Here is an 18,898-nt window from a genome sequence, read left to right as displayed (position 1 = left end):
AACTTTTTTTTATTTTTCAACGTAATCCCTTTTTAGGAGGATACACTTTTCCCAACGTTTCTGCCATTTTTTTAACCCCTCCGAAAAATACGATTTGTCGAACTCTGCAAAAATAGACCTCTGTTTCGGCAATGACCTCCTCATTCGACGTGAATCTTTTTCCACCGAGCCATTTTTTCAAGTTTGGAAACAAGAAGAAATCGCAGAGGGCCAAATCCGGAGAATACGGTGGATGCGACAGCAATTCGTACCGCAATTCGACCAATTTGGCTGTGGCGACTACGGAGGAGTGAGCCGGTGCATTGTCCTAATGGAACAACACTTTTTTTTTCGCCAAATGGGGGCGTTTTTTCTTCAATTCAACATCGAATCGGCCCAATAAGTCAGCATAGTACTGTCCCATGATAGTTTTGCTTTCCCTCATAGTCGATGAAGATTACGCCTTGCGCATTCCAAAAAACCATCACTTTTCCGGCCGATAGGACCATCTTGGCCTTCTTCGGAACACGTTCGCCGGGTGAAATCCACTGTTTTGACTGTACCTTGGTCTCCGGTGCGTAGTAATGAATCCATGTTTCATCAACGGTTACTACTCGACGCAAAAACTCCTTCGGATTGCGCTTGAACAACTCCAAACATTGCTTTGAAATTGATAGCCGCATTCGCTTGTTGTCCACCGTGAGCAATCGCGGCATCCATCGGGCCGACAGCTTTTTCATTCCTAAATTATCATGCAAAATATTGAATGCCGTTCCATACGACACGCCTATGGCCTCTGCTACTTCACGCACTTTCGTTCGGCGATCAGCGAGAATCATGTCGTGAACTTTTTCAACGATTTCCTCAGTAACCACGTCTGCCAGGCGGCCTGGGCGCTCCTCATTAAAAACATACGAACGACCACGTTTGAATTCGTTGAACCAATATCTGACGATTGTCATAGATGGTGAAGGGTTCCCATAGACGGCATCCAACTTCGTTTTTATTTCTTCGCACGTTTTTTCATCCAAAAATAAAAAGCGAATCACGGATCGATATTGTTCTTTTTCCATTGTATCGGAAAACATCAAACATTCTCACTACGAATTGCTGTCAAATCAAGACTATTGCATGAATCACTCTGAAATTTTGTATGGCGTCATTTGAAAGATGGTAGTATACGATGGTAATGCCAACTTGCATCAGCAACGTCACCTGTCTTCAAACATGGGTACTTATTGATTTGCCCTCGTACAGTAGTATATATCCAAGCAGAACAACAAGTCGCAATAATGTTAAAATGATTCATTAAAATGAATCGGAAATGATTGAAAAATGACTTTTAATGATCACTTTGGAATCATTTTAACATCATTTTGATATTATATAATGACTTGTTCTGTTTGGATACGATTAGAAATTCTTGACTTTATTTAAATCACTTAGAGGCAATAAAAGAAGCTTCTTCCTTAAAAAAACTAAGATAAATATAATAGACACTTGTTTGTCAAAAAAGATCATGATTAAAGATCTTTCCATTCTTCTTTAATTTTTTTTGTGCAAAACATTAGAGTTTAAAGCAAAATTGGGACGCAGTCCCAATTGAAAAGCTGCGATACGTCACAATGAGTACACAATTGTGATATACAATTACATAAATTCTCGACTAATTCAAATCACTTGAACAATAAAAGAAACTTCTTCATTTCGCCTAATTTGCCATGTCCTAAATTAAAATAAAGAAGGTTAAACTAAAGCATACGCTGTAATTCGTATTGCGGTACATACAATAAACACTTGTTTGATCAATAAAGAGGAGGAAGATCTGTTCCAGTTAGCCAACCTTTTAAATTAAACCTACGCCTTGTCATGTTCTTTCGCACGATCGTTACATTTGCATTTCTACACGATTTTTAGAGCTCACGTTTAGAGTTCATGTCCTTAATTACTTATTCACTTTGCGAGACTCTATCTATTCTAGCTAATAACTGGGGCAAGAATGACGACGCCCTAACCAGATCCTTAACCGGGTCGCGTTAACTGATGGGTCGAAGAAATCGCGTGTTTCGAACGTGAGACCACCAGGCATTGGTCTAGGTGCCTGTTGGTTATCTAGGAGGCAACGAGGCTCGACGACCTCGCGCGGCAGTGCAACACGAACCGCCGCGGCGAACGGCGGCTTGTTGAACGCTACCTCGCGATCGCGAAGGTGCGCACGTTTACGTTGTTTACATTGGAGGCAGTCCACCCGTCAATTACGCCCGTGTCGCAATTCATTGCCCAGTCTTCCGTCGAGCAGGTTTCGTCGAGCCTGATCGGCCGAGTCCTCCTTGAACTTCGAGGTCCCAAGTGTCAGTCTTCTGATCCCAAGCCTCTGTCTCTTCGACGTCCCGGATATTCCTCTTGGATACTTTTCCACGATCACAAGCATTCCTCAATCTCGTACGTAATACGAACAACTTGAATTCTCGATTGCTTTGCTTGTCACTAATGTTTTAATCGTGCTTTAATAACAGATATTAATATACTTAAAAAATGTACTAAGTTTTAATAAATGTTTGTTTGAATAGTAGTAATTTGATTTAATTATCATTTTTTGAGTAAATATCTATTTACTGTAAGTAGTTAAGTTAGTACTATTTAAAAGTATACGTATTAAGATTTAGCAAATATTTTCTCAGTTTATCAATAAATTTAAAACATGATTAAATGAAGTAATTTTAGCTCAAAGTCGTTTTAAGTTGTCTTATGTCCTGATTTTGGATATGTGTGCTGTCTAGGCATTTTTTTTTAATGTAGGCCAAACAGCCTTTGACAGACAGCTGGTATTTAACATCGGAAAATAGAAGGTGTTCCGAAAAATGGGTCAAAGAATTTAGGAGCGTATAGGGGAATTAACGAAGATAAACAAGACATATCCGGTTAAGGTGGATCCGCGTGGGTCAATACTGATAGATAAATGTGAATCAATCTGATAGAAACGAAATGAAATAATGATTGTTTGACATGTTTCTCGCAAGTCTGTGCCGCGAAGATTTCAAGTTTATATCGAAAGAAAATAGAATATAATCTTCACGTATAAGAAAATATTTTGTATCTCTTTTTATATCAGAGTTAAAAGAAAATTAGAAGAAATTCATTAAAATATCAGAATGTGAGAAGAAACTTATTAAAATATCCGTTCACAAATTTGTTTTTGAATCTTTTAAGCTCTTCTTCTGTGTTAATCATTCTGATCTTACACTGTTAGATACATATCATAGAAATGGTAACTTAATCCCTTGAATTGAATAACATTTTGTTATTTTTAACCCCCATGCCAAACGTAAATCAATCCATTTCTGTAATTAGTTTCCAAGTAAATAACGTTTAAGTATTAATGTCTTCACTCAGTAAATAATAAATTAGATTTAAGTAAAATTTAATAAGTTTTCCCGCATTAAACTGTTTAACTCCATTGACTCCTTTAATTTGTTTTAGTTAAATTAACGTATTAAAAGAGAACAGTGGCGACTTTTTTTTTTAAATAACGCAAATTGGATATAATTTGTCATTATAAATTTAAGTGTAGATATTAAACACCTTAAATACAAAATTGAATTATTTATCTTGATCTCAAATTGATGCTCTTATTGAATTATTAATCTTGATTTTTTAGTCTTGAATTATTAATCTTGAACTCAAATTGATACTCTTGTTGAATTATTAATCTTAATTTTTATTCTTAAATTATTAATCTTGATCTCAAATTGATATTTTTGTTGATGACTCGATCTAATATTTTATTCATTGGAATCTTCTATGAATTTTATTAAAACCGCCGGAAAACCGAATTGGCTGGTTTTAATTTCATGATATAGCCTGAAACGTTATATTTGAGTTCAATTATACCATTCTGAGTATAACTATCAGTAAAACTAAAAAATTAAAAAAAATTTTTTTTAAATAAAAATTTTTTTTAAATAAAAAAACTCAAAAAAAACAAAAAATAAAAAAGAAAAAGGGGCTAGTAAAACTCTCTACGTCCACGTCGTTAGCTCTGGGTAAAGCCGAAGGAGAGTTCTACCCAAGATTTATTTTGCTGCTGTTTTACATGCAATAATGGCTTCAGCATTCAAAATTATCATTTTCTGACCTCATTACGGTATTTAGCGACCTCAAAAACCATTATATATGCATTATATGCATTTTTCCATAACCTTCCCTGCCAGAAAGCCGATATATCGGCTCAAGCCGTGATGGAAACGTTGTATAAGATATATCCTTGATACAAATATGTTTTTACACTTTTCAATGAGGTTTTGATAACCTTTAATACCGGCGATCTAAAGGTTAATATTGATAAACCCCACTCTTTAAATCTGAATCAGTGGATAATCACTGATATCAGTGCCAAATATGCCATTGGTAATCAATGAATTAAATGTGAGATTCCAAACCTAGTTAATTTATTATGCGATCTAATTAACCTTGTTTTACTGCTTAATTTCAATGTGGTATTGGAAGATTGAAATTAACGTGTAAATATCAGTATTTTAGTTACATAATGCTCAAACATTCTTTCTTTTTAGTTGAACTTCAGTGATTATCAGTGGCAAGTATGGTAATTAGTGACTATCCACTGATTCAGATTTAGAGAGCAGAGATATAAATCGTTTAAACGCTGAAGACAAATGAATAATGAACTTTGAATGCTTCAGTAGATCTTCAGAGTTTCTCGCCTTTTTTATTTTCTCAATGTTAACTATCAAAAATTCTTAATTAATAACAAACTTCTCACGAAATCTCACAATCAGAGTTCCGAACTCCTGAAACTGACTTAACGCTCTGAGAACCTCAGTCTGAAATTTTCGGAGTCCATTTGGAATTCTCTGGGACGGTACGATTCTTAGATCCGCAAGACGAATGTCTTGTTCGGTGAATTAATCCGGAAACGCTCGATTCGCGACCTCCGAGTTAACGTGTGAAATTACCATATCGCGTTTCAACGCACGCGAGAGATGATTTAATTCGCACTCCGGATTAAATATCACGCGGCGAATCGTGCGTCGTTCCATCCTCTTCCCTCGTTCGCGTGCATGTGATCCGGATTTCGCAAATTTTCGCAATTTGGTGCAGCGCGAAAATGCGCCGTAATGCCCGTGTCACACTACGCATTTGAGATTGAGAATCGCGAATTAAGGATTAGAATTCGACCAATCAGGTAATTTTAAGTTTAATCCGTTTCGTTCTAATTGGCTGAATTCTAATCCTCAATTCGCAATCCTCGGTCTCCAATGCGTAGTGTGACACGGGCATAAATTCGTTTTCCAGACGTCGTCGTAATTCAAGGATCCCTGATCGCCGATATCGAGCGGGATTCTACTGCAAGCGAATAAATACGCGCAAATAATTACCGCTGCTCTCCTGCACCAAGAACCATCGAGCGTGACCAACGTCGTCGTCCTACTTTCGTGAACAATTGTCGCGAGCGCGCCGTCTATCGTTCCGACATTTATTGCCGCGCGTGATATCCCGCAATCGAGAAGGAATCTCTGCTGGGGAAACACTCGGCTTAATTGAAAAAAAAAAAAAAAATAGATGCTTTAACTCTCTGAAACTTTTAAAGCGAAAATCTCGCTCTGAAGGGGATCCTAAAGCCGCCTGTATTACCGACTAAATCGTATAATTTTTGTATAACAAATACATTTTTTTCTCTTTCACAGATTCGAAAATCCTTTTCCAGGATTAAAGTATACGCATTAATACGTGTTTGTGAGGTGGAGTTTATGCCGAGAACGACCAAAAATTTCGAAATTGATATATTTTTTACCATTTCTTATTGTAACATGGCGTCTCAAGGTGTCAAGTCGTGACAACATTTGCTTGATACGTAAATTTTGTAACCTGTATTTACGAAATAATGATTCACAAACACGTAGTTTGCACGAACAAATAACGTCGAGTTCTTAGAATTACACTTAGACGCTTTATCGCGACGAATTCGTTATACGAAAATTGATACGAATGTACGACTGAATGTATCATAGGTTGCGTGAGATATTGGTGTGGCAGTATATAAAGACATGTCGATATGCTGGAAAAACAGCGACATCTAGTAATTTTGTCGGAGTTCGAGCTTTGCTTTAGGATCCCCTGAAGAGTAAACTCTCACTCTCATGCCCGTAGTTTTCTACCAATGTAGTTTTAATCTCGACTATGTCTTCATCTTTTTCTAGCTCCAATGCCCTTTTTTTTTACCAATGTAGATTAACTTTAATCTCGATTTATCTTAACTCTTCCTTTTTTATTCTTAAAACTGGGAAAAGATGAAGAGTTAGTTAAACCAAGATTAAAATTTAACTACATTGGTAGAAATGAGCATAAGAATTAGAAAAAGATGAAGAGTAAATTAGATTAAAGTTAATCTTACATTGGTGGGGCATAAAGGTTGAATCACTGTTTTTCAAGACTGGCTCAATTTTCATTCCTTAGAGTGAGATTTCACTTTAAAGAAGTTAGAAAGAATCGCATGAAGAAACTTTGAAAGGAATGCAGGAAGCCAAGAAAGAATTTGAGAAAATTCATGAATGATTCTAAAAGAAGCCGTCAATAATTTTGAAGAAATAAAAAAATTTTCGTAACATCTTTTATTTTTAAGAATTTTTCAAATTTTAAATTCATGAAGAGATTTCTGAAAATATTTTTTACGAATTCTTTGGAAAACTGAATGAGAAATTTTATAATATTTCAGAATTCACACGTATATAAAGAATTATAGAAAAATGTAGGCTTTCTCAGAGCATTTTTAAAAAGTTCCAATTCATATAAAAAAGTCAAAAAAATTTTCTAAAAAGTTATAAAATTATATAAAAATTCTATTTACATAGAAATTCAGAAAAATTATCTAAAGAGTTCTCTAAGAAAAATGTTTCCCAGAGCAGAGTAACAGTAAAATAACATAACAACTGCTTGGAGTCTAAAGAGATATTCAAGGATTTAGAAATCATAATAAATACGTCTAAAAGACAACCAAGGAGAACTTTGCGCAGAATATATCTCAAATAAGGTCAGTCGATGAAAAAAAATCGTGAATCATCGGTATAACACACGTAAATTTAATGTATGAATTTTTTTGTATCCTCTCGTTTCATAGAACGCGAAGCTTCGATTATTTTGTTACGATTCTTGTTACGCCGGCGAAGGATGACCGTTCGCAATTTGCTGTTTGTTCATAAAACGACAATGATAATAACCGTAGCTGACTATTCTTTCCTGTCATTGCAGCAAATGTCCTCTCACGCGTGAGCACACGTCAGCTGTATCTGCGTTGCACATTCCTGCCGTCATCCGTGCGCAGTGGCTGCATTTTCTTCGATATGAATATTCATATTTCCTCGATCTAGGCTGCACATCTTTCTAAAGCGCAATGTCGTCGGTAATATTTTAACATAAAGCTATTTATTTATTTAGGACGCGCTCTTCACGGTTTAAAATCATTTGAACTTGCCATTAAAAGATCTTGTTTCACATATTTATTACTCAACTCTTCCTTTTCTTTTCTCTGTTAGTCTCTCTCGAATATCCTAATAATATTTCTTTTTTTCCTTTTTGCTAATTATTCTGATCTCTTCTTCGTTTTATAATAATTTTTTTATCTTTCCCTTTCTTTTTATTTTTCTTTTTCTCTTGCGTGATAATTAATTATAATTCATTCTATTTTATTCTATTATACATTCTTTTCATTGTAAAAATGTATTCTTATTTGTATGATTTGTGTTTTTAGTGCTTGAAAAAATCCATCCTTTCAAGAACGCGTAATAAATTAAACTACACTAAAAAAAAATGTTTGTGTGGATTTAATACTATGAGTTGTCCACACCACGATGGTATTGATATTCTACAAATATCATCAACACCGTCATGGTATTGGTATGAAATTAAGAGTTTTTTAAGTTCTAACACCATTCAAGGTAAAACACAAAGTCATAATTAAGTCATAATGATGTCATACGACATCATTTTAAAAATAAACTTAAGTAGTATGTGTAGAAATAACAAATAAGGTCATGATGATGTTAGGTTATGATATTATTATGACTTCTGTGTTCTACTTGACATGCTAATAATAGTAATAATATTTAATATATTAATATTAACACCAACACGCGCGCGTGCGGTGAGAATTATATATAGACACTGCATGGTGTTGAATTCACACCCATATTTTTAGAACGTATCTATTCTCTAAAACTTTTAAATCTCAATCTGAAGAGTGAAATCTCACTCTGGTTCCAATGTAAGATTAACTGTAATCTCGGTTTAATTTCCTGTTCATCTTTTTCTAATTCTTAAAGTAAATTAAACCGAGATTGAAAATTGAACCATTCTTTTTCAAGACTTGCTAGCAATTTTCACTCTTTAGCGTGAGATTGCACTTCAAAGAATTTAAAGAGTAACTATTTAACAATAATTGATATTCACTTATATAATAATACACTGAAAAAAATTTCTGGTTGAAACTGGGCGAATCAGAATTTTTTGGTTAAATTAGAATTCTAGTTGAGACCGGAATTCTGGTTGATACAATATTTCTGGTAAAATCTATTAGAATTCTTATTTTTACCAGAATAATTATATCAATTAGAATTCTTGTTATCTCAACTAGAATTCTAGTAGATTTAATCAGAAAATTCTGATTCGTTCATTTTCCACCAGAATTACTATTTAATCCAACCAGACCATTTTTCTCAGTGCAAGCTTGATTATACACTGAAAAAACTTTTGTTCATTTTTGATCCAATTAATGATCGTTAATCAATGTCCGACTTAATGCAGTTAATTCATTGATACAATAACTGGATTCATTTATACAACTATATATTCATTCTTGCAATGAATTCTAGTAATAGTTTTATAATCTAAATCATTATGAGAATTCATTGGACCAATTTTCATTATTTTTTCATAATGAATATTTTATTGCATTTTCATACAGTTTTGGTTCAGTGTATGTTCTTTATAAATAATATCTTCGTAATAAATTGCAAATATTTTTCCTCATACACGCCGCGGGCGCTTTATACCATCGTCAAAGCAACGCTCGAGGCAGCGTAATGGATTTCGCACTGAAACGAGATTGCAGCCGACGTTAAAGGCGGCACGGGCGGCGGTACTTGCACGGTATTCGCAAACGACGAAGAAATTAAGCATAAGTAGGCCAAGTATGTAGCATGGCGACCGTATAAGAAGCAAAAGAAGAAGTCTCTCCATTAATCGCGCCGCTTCCAATTATGTTATCGTCTATTACGTCCTGGCTATTTCTGGACCGAGCGATGACGTTCATCATTCACGAGATCCCGAAGACTAATTGTAATGTTACATCGAGGATGTTCCTTCTCTTGTCTAGACCCTGAAAACCGGTTTCTCTCACGACTATTGTGTAATGCGCACGGCGTAATTTTACTATCACGACGGTTTCTCTTTCATGGCGGCCTTGGCCTTCGCGTTCATCTCCCACGTATATAATATAATAATCACCCTCTCGCGGAAGTTGAAGCCTCAGAGTCCACGAGAGCCCTTTGAATCCCATACAGTACAAGAGGTCGATGTTATCTTGAAATCAGATGAAAGTTACAAAAGTAAGTAAATTCACTAACAAGAAAGTGTTCTATATTGCAAAAGTGATATGAAAAATTAAAACTACTAGTTTTGGGAAAAAATGTTTCAAATAAAAGTTGTATGTCTATTTGGGCAATAAAGCCCTGGACCTAAAATTTTAGTAGCTCATTTGATGGCCCTCTTCAAACCTTACAACTACTTTTCCTTTCAATCCTTTTCGCCCTCTTCGAAATCGTGTTTCTTCGGAATCGAGATACCAAACCCGCCTAGGTAGAAAGTTGTAATAATATCATAAGAACATCATCATAAATTCATTTATCACTTATAAGTACTTATAATTCAGTGAACATCATCTAAGAGTAACAGAATATATCAATATTAAGGTGTGTCTCTACATAATTCGCAAATGTTGACACAGAATGATCACCGCACGCGAGATACACGCAGATAAAAATCAACCGCTCGGAATGAAAAAAACAAATACAAATTTTCATTCTGCGTTTGCGAATTACGTTTTGTGATTTGCGAATTATGTAGAGGCACCTTTATAATTTCACACTCAACAATGTAACTATTACGTAACATATACATTATATCCCACTTATACTGTTGAACGTGAAATTATAACACCAACGCTGTGTTACTGTTAATTGGTGTTTACTGGAAATTGACAAACGAGGTCCATATGGTATTATTATAACACAGTGTTCTATCTAGGAAGTAGAACAAAAGGTCGTGATGACATCCAAACGACCCCAAAGTAATTATTAACTCCTTCAGACTCCTGATTTTATTGGAACCGCAAGTTAAAAAAATTTTTTTAATTCAATCCTCGCACATTTTAATAAGTAATTCATACTAAACAATTAATTTTTTCAAAATTTTGACTATTTTTCCAACGTATACATTATTACGTGCATCAGATCTCAAAATGAGATCGATAGAATTAAACGATATGTCTTCAAATTTGATGTACATTACAATGCATACAGAGTCTTAACAGAGACTTTATTTCAATTAATTTTCACGTCATTTTGACGTAATCTGTTCTACTTTGGAGATCTTCTCGCGCGGAGCGCAACGTTCGACGATTAAAAGATCGAACGGATAAAAGAGATAGGAAGAAATGAAGTTTGAGACGCTGTGGTGACTCTCGCGGATCCGCGTTTCAGCCATTATCATCTTCTCGTTAATTTATCGCGTTAATACTTCGCCGCGGCAGTTCTCGGCGCGAATGAGCGCGAATACGTGCGCGAACACACTTCCGGTTATGTAATCGCCGGAGCGACTACATCGTTACGCTAGCTCTCCTCGAGTTGGTAATAAGTTACATTCCGCGATGTCGTCAGCCGGCGGCGAAATGTAGGTTTACGATAGTCCGCGGAACTTGAAAGGAAAATCGCTTTTCCGCGAATAGATCCCTCGACGTTCCGCGTCAGGATCAGCGAGAAATTCACTGTCGAAAATTTATTTCATGCGTGAAATTTTCAGAGAAATCCCGGAGAGGTTGAGGCGTTATCTAAATATATCGCGGAACTTGCAATATTACCCGAATACTGGAAATAAACCGCAAAACTTATGATGTCATGTTTATTGCTTAAAACTTGCTGCTTTGATCGATATTGTGGGAACAAAGATAAATTAAGTACATGTGTTAAATTCTGAATGGAAAGACGACGTTTAAAATCTGTTCCTAAATATTATTAAAAATGTAGGTATCCTAATTTATACTCTGTGAAAAAAATTCTCGTAAAATAGGTCTATTTTTCAGCTGAATTTCTTTCACGGTTTATCTTTCTTCTTTTTCTCTACACTTTGGAGAAGAGAGAGAGAGAGAGAAAGAGAGAGATGTTCAGATAAAAAGAACAGGACTAATATGTCACAATATTTCTTAAGAATTTTTTATATTTTAAATTTAGAAAGATTTCGAAAAAATACTTCTTAAACTTCATCAGAACCTATAAATTTTTTTCGAATATTATATTTAGAATAAAAAAATCTTATAGATTTTTCATTAATTTGAGAGAAAAGTATTCGGTATTTGTAACTATAATTGCATGGTAAAATAATGACAACTAGGACCTCCATTTTTTAAATTATTACTGCTATATTGTTAATAATAGTGTAACCTTATATATTTATAATTTTACGAACTATGTCAACGTTCTGCTGTAAATTATGAAAATTTTTAATATTAATATAATTATAAAAGATCGAGATATATATAAGTATATGAATGGTGAATAAAAAAGAAACATTTTTATGTATAATAGGCAGTAAATTAAAAAGCAATCGCAATTATAGAGTGGCACACGAAATGTCGTGCCATTTAATTATCTCGTTAAAAATTTCTTGTGGAGTATCGTTTTTTTTAATTATCAGCAAACTCTGTACCTCGTGGAAATTTTGTTAGGTGTGGCATCATTAGTTGAAATTGGGAGGAGGTGAAGGCGCACACAACCGTTCGTGAAATGTAAAACGGCATATATAAAAAGTACCATTTGCTTGCTAAAAATTGTCGCAAATTGGTCTTCAATAATTGTTTACTCATATATACTATCAACTTTACAGAAAAACTGAAAGAAACAAAAATTGTTTATTTTTTTCTCATAAAGCTCTAAGAATTTTTTATCAACTTTTTAGTACTGCATTTTCTTATTTTTACCAACATGAGAAAATACGGTATTAAAAAATTCTGAAAAAAATTCTCAGAACCTTATGAAAAGAAAATAAACAATTTTTGTCTCTTACAGTTTTTCTGTAAAGTTAATAGTATTTGAGTAAAAAATTATTGAAGACTAATATTTTCGACAATTTTTAGTAATTAATATCTTGTTAACTATTGTGAAAATTGTAAAATGGTAGAGGACTTTTCTTCTCAGTTTAGTCCATTCTGCCCCTATGCGAAAGATTTTTCATTACTTTCCAAACACCCTGTATAAAAATTTTAGAAAAAGTATAGCGATTATAGACTTTCTCAGTACTTTCAAAAAGTATTGCAAATTAAAATTAAAAAATCTGAGAAATTTTCTAAAAAGTTATAAAATATCGAAATTGTGAAAAATTCTGAAATTTATATAAAAGTTCTAAAAAATTAAAGGATTCTAAGCAAAAATTTTCACCAGAATATCTTTTGTTATATAATTTATTTGTGTATATTTTTACACAATTAATAGCTCGCTTTATGTCAAACGCTTTACATCACTCACCAAAAAAACATCCTTACGTAATCCTGTCATTCAATATTTCATAATGCCTCTTAGATTTAACATAAATCGAAGCTTTAAAAGAAATCTCGTACTTCCGGTTTAGACAATAGTGGTCTTCTACATTCTCTTGATTTCCACATCGGACGTGGCTAATTCTATTTATTCGTTGGCAGAGTTATCATCCTTGTTATTATTCTTATCGCAGAAGCGGCGACTTTCACTGCATAATGTCCGCATTGTTGGTGTTGTTGGTCGCGTCGTTCCTAGCTTCACCGAGCGTCCACGTGCTCGCACGCGATGTCGATTTCTGTTTCGCGGACGAAGATGACCCATACCTGTACATGGCCACGAAGACCGCTTATCACTTCGTTCACGGTGGCAAGACCCGGTTCCAGACACCCAGTAAGTACCGAAAGTCGGATTGACTTGGACCTCTCAACGTTGATCAACACCAAAACGATCAGTACTTGCTTGCTTAAAAAGTTCACATTGAGAGAAAAAATTATAGTGTTTGCAACTATTTTCCTTTCAACGAAAAAGAATAGATGAAAAGGAAAGTTGGCGAAACTGATCCTTTTAGCTTAAGTTTGTGATTCTTGTGAATATTTCTTCTTTTCAAATGAAGAAAAATTTTTTATTATATTTTATTAGTATTAATCAGAACAATCATCATGTTTTCATTAAACATTGACATTGTGGCGTTCGGTGGAAAATAAGGTTGTAATTATTATTCAACATTTCTGTTCGACAGATTGTCGACCGGTGCAAATCTGGATGCTCGCGACACACGGCACTCGTTGTCCAACTATACAGGAGATCGACAAGATCGTCTCTTTAACTGAACTCAAAGAGCAGATACTCCAGAATCATGAAGAGCGCAAAGGTAAGTCGACCTTTCCTTCTTTAAGTCTTCTGCGTTTTTCACACTTTTCGTTTTCTTAACTTTTTCTTTCTTTTTTTTGTATCGTCCTATATAGATTTTAACTCCTTTCTCCCATATTCTGTTGTGTGTACATAAATTTATTAAATTTATATCAAATATCGACAGCAATAATTTTTAGATCAATTTAAAATTTGTATCAAATTCAACAACATTTTCCTCGTTTCGTGATTTTACAATATTTAAATTAATAAAATCTAAAAAGTGTGAGAATTAAAAATCATCTCAAATATTAGGAGTTCTTATATTATATCTTTTTACAGATATATTATATTAACGTTTAGTTATAAATAACTATTCAAATAAATATTTATTAACGTTTAATGTATCTTCTTCTCACAATTCAAAGTGAATAAAATTTGACATGACTCCAAAAGTGTACTATAAAACGTCTCGTTTGTCGTGCAGAGGGTCACATGTGCAATCGAGATTTGGATAACCTACGAAGATGGAGGCCGAACGAATATTTGTCGCCGCAGAGGGCGGAAGTCCTAACACCGCAAGGAGTGGAAGACATGAAGCTGCTGGCGAGAAGGTTGCAGAGCAATTTCCCAGAACTGTTGCAACCCAACTATTTCAACATTACATCCGCTAATTACAAAGTATCTCTTCATAATCGTTTATTGCTATATAAACGCATCAATATTGATTTTAATCGGACGATCTACATCTTCGCTCTCAGATCTCAGAATAAAACTTTATTTATAATCTCATACACCGTTTTAAATTTCCAAAAGTGTTCTACATTCCGTGACGTATTTTAAATTAATAAAATTAATCACATTTAATTAATATAGAATTTTGTCTTAAATTCTAACACGAATTGGTCATCTAAAGTTACCATTAATTAAATAGATTCCATTAAGCAAATGTTATTCTATTAATCAAAATGTTTCTCATTCTTCAAATGTACTTAGCATTCAATGATACATTTTATTAATTAATTAAATTAAGAGAATTTTATCTTAACTTCTAACGCGAATTACAAATTATCTAAAGAACGTTAATTAAATAGATAATTAAATTTCTTTTAGAGATTTCAATTAAATAGATTTAAGCAAATGTAATTCCATTAAGCAAAGCTTTTTTAATTTTTTGAACATTTTCGCATTACGTGGCATGTTTAATAATAAATAGAATTTTTTTTGAAATTCCAACGCAAATTACAGATCGTCTAAAGTGGGCGTTAATTAACTAGATTCCATTAAGCAAATGTCAATCGAGCAAATCATGAAGCAGCCGAGGCGATATAGGACACGATTGATTTTCAGTTCCGTGCCACGGAGGCTCACGATAGCATGACATCTTTTTTGGAAGGGCTGTTCGCAAGCAAATCTGCCGTATTGTTGGAAGAGAGTTCCTTGAACGATACCTTACTTACTGTACGTTTTAATTATATGCGCTATAAGAAAATTAAGATTTACAAATAATGATAAAGCTCAACTACGTAAAATTGTTAAATTGTTAACATTAGATGCAAATATACTTTAGTTTAAAAATAATTAATCTTATTCGTGATATATTATATAAAATATTAATGCATGTTTTTGTGTAATATTTTTTAATATTATTAATATTCTAATATATCACAAACAGAATTATTTGATATTGTTCTGTGAAGTGTATTTGCATAACTCCCATATTAAGCATAAAAATGGCAAATGGAAGTTTACCTTAATCTATCTGACCTAATTAATCTCCCAGGCATACAAAACGTGTGGCGTATGGAAAAATGAGGAGAACGAGGGATCGTTCGAAAATACGGAACGCAGTAAATTTAACGCTGGACCGGAGTTTCAGAATCTCCTGAGAAACGTCAGCAGACGAATCGGTTTTCTGTATAATATTTCCGCTGGTACGTACAATCGTTAATTGTTTATTATTAATTTACGTTCGACAAACACAATATGTTAAATATAAGATTAAATTGTTAAAGAAAGAGCAAATTAAATTTGACTAATAATCGTCTCTACTAACATAGATTAACTTTAATCTCGGTTTAATTTGCTGTTTATCTTTTTCTTAGTTTATCCTTAGTTCTAAGAATTAGGAAAAGATGAAGAGTAAATTAAACCGTGATTGCGAAATCAATCTACATTGACAGAAATGTTGGGTTGGGACAGAAGTTCGTAGCGCTATGAACTTCAAAATTCAAACAGCTGTAATTTTTTTTTAAATAAACGAAATTTAAATTTAAAAAAGGAGATGTAAAGCTTATATAAAATCTCTACTTTCGAAAGGTCTCTAATATTTCCAGATAGGATCGACGCTATGTATGACGCGTGTCGATACCAGAAAGCCTGGTCTGTCACCGAACTTTCACCTTGGTGCGCCGTCTTCAGCAAAGAGGAACTCCGCATTTTGGAATACAGAGAGGATCTCGACTACTATTACAAAGCGGGCTATGGGCGAGATATCAACACTCGTTTGGGTTGTCCTCTGTTGCACGACATGATGCAACACTTCTGGTATTGCAACGCAACGAGTCTCGTTGCACTTGGCGAATTATAAGAATCCTATTAAAATTCTCCTCCATCAAATTTCTTATTTCAAGTTACCAGACGTTTCGCCTATAATCGCATTTTTTAAAAATGTCTTAACTCTAATATTCATTCTGAAATTTCCTGATATTCGCAAATTCACTGTATTTTAAATTAATGTATTTTTGTTTGAAATTAACATAATTGAATGATTTTTTTTTTATTTTGGAGGTCAAAATTCGAGAAATAAGGTTATATATTTAAAATTATGTAAGTGTCTACTTCCCAAGGAACACACCAAGTCAATTTTAATGTCATGAAAGTCAAAATGATAATTTTTAGATAAGAAATTTGACTGTTTGACATTAATTGACATTAAGAATCAAAATAAAGTCATTTTGATTTTTTGTTGACTTTTGTGTGGATTACACTCGCGAATCTCGAATAGAGTAAAAAGGAAAGTCGCTAAAAGATAGCGCTTGGAGTTTGGATATTAGACTACACTTTGTAATAATCTAACAAGAAAAAAGAAATGTGTAGAATCCGACCGAAATCACATTTTGACCTCCGGCCGAAACCGAAAACGAATATTCAGTTGTCACTCAATTTCGGCCGAAACCGAAACCGAAACTTAGATAATTAGTCTTACTAAAAAAAAAAAGAGAAGCTAACGGAGTCACATTTTTTCGACCGGAGTCGAAATCGACATTTTTGGATTAATTCTATAGAAACCGTATGATTTTCAGAAATCATGACAAATTTAGATATGCACTCTTTAAAAAACAAGATTTTATTAAAATATCTAACTATATAATAATATTGCATCCTCAACTTTTAAAGAAATCAAATCACAGTTATTATTAGGATCACATCAAAGTTTGTACTCAAATTGTCTTAAGTTTAATGAATGAGTTATACACTCTCGGTTTATCCACCGAAATTTTTTCTTAATTTCGGTCGAAACCCTGATTTTTTACCGAAACTAACCGAAACCGAAACCGAAATTTCGGTCGAACTCTAGAAATGTGAAAGAATTCAGAGATATTAATTTTTTTCGTCAGGAATGTAGCGCGTAACGAGATGTCAGGCGAGCCCATGGGTATCTTCTACTTCAGCGACATCATCAGCCTGCAAAATCTTCTAACCACGATAGGCATAAATGAAGACCAGACACGACTAACCGCCTACAATTACAGAGAGATGGCTAGACGTCAATGGCGCACATCAATCATGTCGTCCTTCGCTGCGAATCTCGTTGCAGTGTTTTATAAGTGAATATACACGTCCCTTATCCCGCATTCATTAACCCAGACAGCACACAATATTTACAAAATATTTACAAAATATTTATAAATATTTATAAGATTTATTTTAAATATTTTGTAAATATATTTTTTGTGGTCTTAGATTGCACAGATCATAAACATTTATTATAAATATTATGAAATATTTATTATGAATGTTATAGTAAATGCTATAAAAATACTTAATAAGACATTATAATCCAAGTAAAAAATACTTATTAGAAATATTTATTTATATTTATCATAAATATTGCATAAAATATTTAGAGTCTATATTTTAATAATATTTTGAATAAAGCTTTATAATAACATAAAATATGTATGAAATATCTATATAACATTTAAAAAAATGAATATTAATAAATATTTATCATAAATATTCTGTGCTGTCTGGGAATTTCCATTTCGATTATTTTTTTTATTCGAAAATTATTTATTATTATTTATTTCAATCGATTTTGATCTCCGATCGATTTTTTAGTAGAGTCAATTGTTCGCTATAAATTGAAATATCTAATAATATTCAATCTTATAATTATAAATTCACAAATTTTGAAATTATTTATTTGTATATATCGATTTTTGACTGTATTATCTTGACTACAATTTTACTTATTTTACTTACAAATTGTGTTCGTCTTTTTATTACTGATATTTAAAATTTTTTAAGTTGTGTCAGAAACTACTATTAAGTTAAGATATCTTAGGTAGCCCCAAAGTAAGCAAATTAAATATAAAACTGTTAACTAAATTTGATTTAACTATATTAACTTTAATATAAAAAAAAGAATCAATTAAATTATCTTTGATCGAAATCAGTCAATCAGTATTAAACTCAGCTATACGTAACATTTTAAATGAAATATCAATAAATTCTAATCTTTGTAAAAAATATGTATATTACAGGTGCCACGACATTAAAAGCAGCAATAAAGTGATATTTTTTCTTGGGGAGAAACTTGTACGGTATGATGGCTGTCAGGTGGGCCTTTGCGATTGGGAGTTCCTGAAGAGCAAGTTCGATGAGCTGGCGTCAAATTGCAAGCTGGACGTCTGCTGGAAGGCGAACGCAGCAACCTCCAGCTTTCCTAATTCTATAGCCATCTTATTAGTGTGCTTTATTGTTTTAGTCCGTCTTGGTTACCGACAATTGTAAATACCTAAGCTTAGTTTCACTTCTTCTTAGCGTTACGTCGTAAAATACTGAGTACGAATGAGATCTTCAGTAGCCCTAAATTAATATATTTATAGGAGACTTCTGTTTTCCATAAAGCGGCGTCTACAGTGAGATTTTAAGATATAAAACTTAAGCTTTAACTTTAAGTTGTAAGAAATTGACCAATCATAGCCAATTATTCTCTTCACATTCGACTGTGATTGACCAAT

The 18,898-nt window shown here is 33.3% G+C and overlaps 2 protein-coding genes across 2 annotated transcripts; one reads left to right on the top strand and one right to left on the bottom strand.

The window, feature by feature from the left end:
• Positions 1 to 16: 16 nt before the first annotated feature.
• LOC108725770 (histone-lysine N-methyltransferase SETMAR-like) lies at positions 17 to 2,410 on the bottom strand. Its single transcript, XM_018452986.1, has 3 exons — positions 2,239 to 2,410; positions 396 to 988; positions 17 to 307 (listed from the first exon to the last, which is right to left on the bottom strand). The coding sequence occupies exons 1-3, from the start codon at positions 2,408 to 2,410 to the stop codon at positions 17 to 19; spliced, it is 1,056 nt and encodes a 351-aa protein (XP_018308488.1).
• LOC108726052 (multiple inositol polyphosphate phosphatase 1-like) lies at positions 2,133 to 18,866 on the top strand. Its single transcript, XM_018453419.1, has 9 exons — positions 2,133 to 2,421; positions 12,994 to 13,190; positions 13,540 to 13,671; positions 14,137 to 14,330; positions 15,000 to 15,110; positions 15,433 to 15,583; positions 15,986 to 16,196; positions 17,270 to 17,479; positions 18,419 to 18,866. The coding sequence occupies exons 2-9, from the start codon at positions 13,016 to 13,018 to the stop codon at positions 18,666 to 18,668; spliced, it is 1,434 nt and encodes a 477-aa protein (XP_018308921.1). The 5' UTR covers positions 2,133 to 2,421; positions 12,994 to 13,015; the 3' UTR covers positions 18,669 to 18,866.
• Positions 18,867 to 18,898: the final 32 nt, after the last annotated feature.

This window comes from Mycetomoellerius zeteki, unplaced genomic scaffold, assembly GCF_001594055.1.
Source record: "Mycetomoellerius zeteki isolate Tzet28-1 unplaced genomic scaffold, Tzet1.0 scaffold110, whole genome shotgun sequence".
Taxonomy (NCBI): Eukaryota; Metazoa; Arthropoda; class Insecta; order Hymenoptera; family Formicidae; genus Mycetomoellerius; species Mycetomoellerius zeteki.
The sequence above is the reverse complement of the archived record's forward strand: the minus strand, read 5'-3'. Positions and strand labels throughout refer to the sequence as shown.

Coding starts and splice junctions, on each gene's coding strand:
- LOC108725770 (XM_018452986.1), bottom strand. CDS start 2,410: ATGCTTGTGATCGTGGAAAAGTATCCAAGAGGAATATCCGGGACGTCG. Junction 989..2,238: donor CAATGAATTGCGACACGGGC/GTAATTGACGGG, acceptor AAACGTGCGAAG/AAATAAAAACGAAGTTGGAT. Junction 308..395: donor AGCAAAACTATCATGGGACA/GTACTATGCTGA, acceptor TTGTTCCATTAG/GACAATGCACCGGCTCACTC.
- LOC108726052 (XM_018453419.1), top strand. CDS start 13,016: ATGTCCGCATTGTTGGTGTTGTTGGTCGCGTCGTTCCTAGCTTCACCG. Junction 13,672..14,136: donor GAATCATGAAGAGCGCAAAG/GTAAGTCGACCT, acceptor TTTGTCGTGCAG/AGGGTCACATGTGCAATCGA. Junction 15,584..15,985: donor TCTGTATAATATTTCCGCTG/GTACGTACAATC, acceptor TAATATTTCCAG/ATAGGATCGACGCTATGTAT.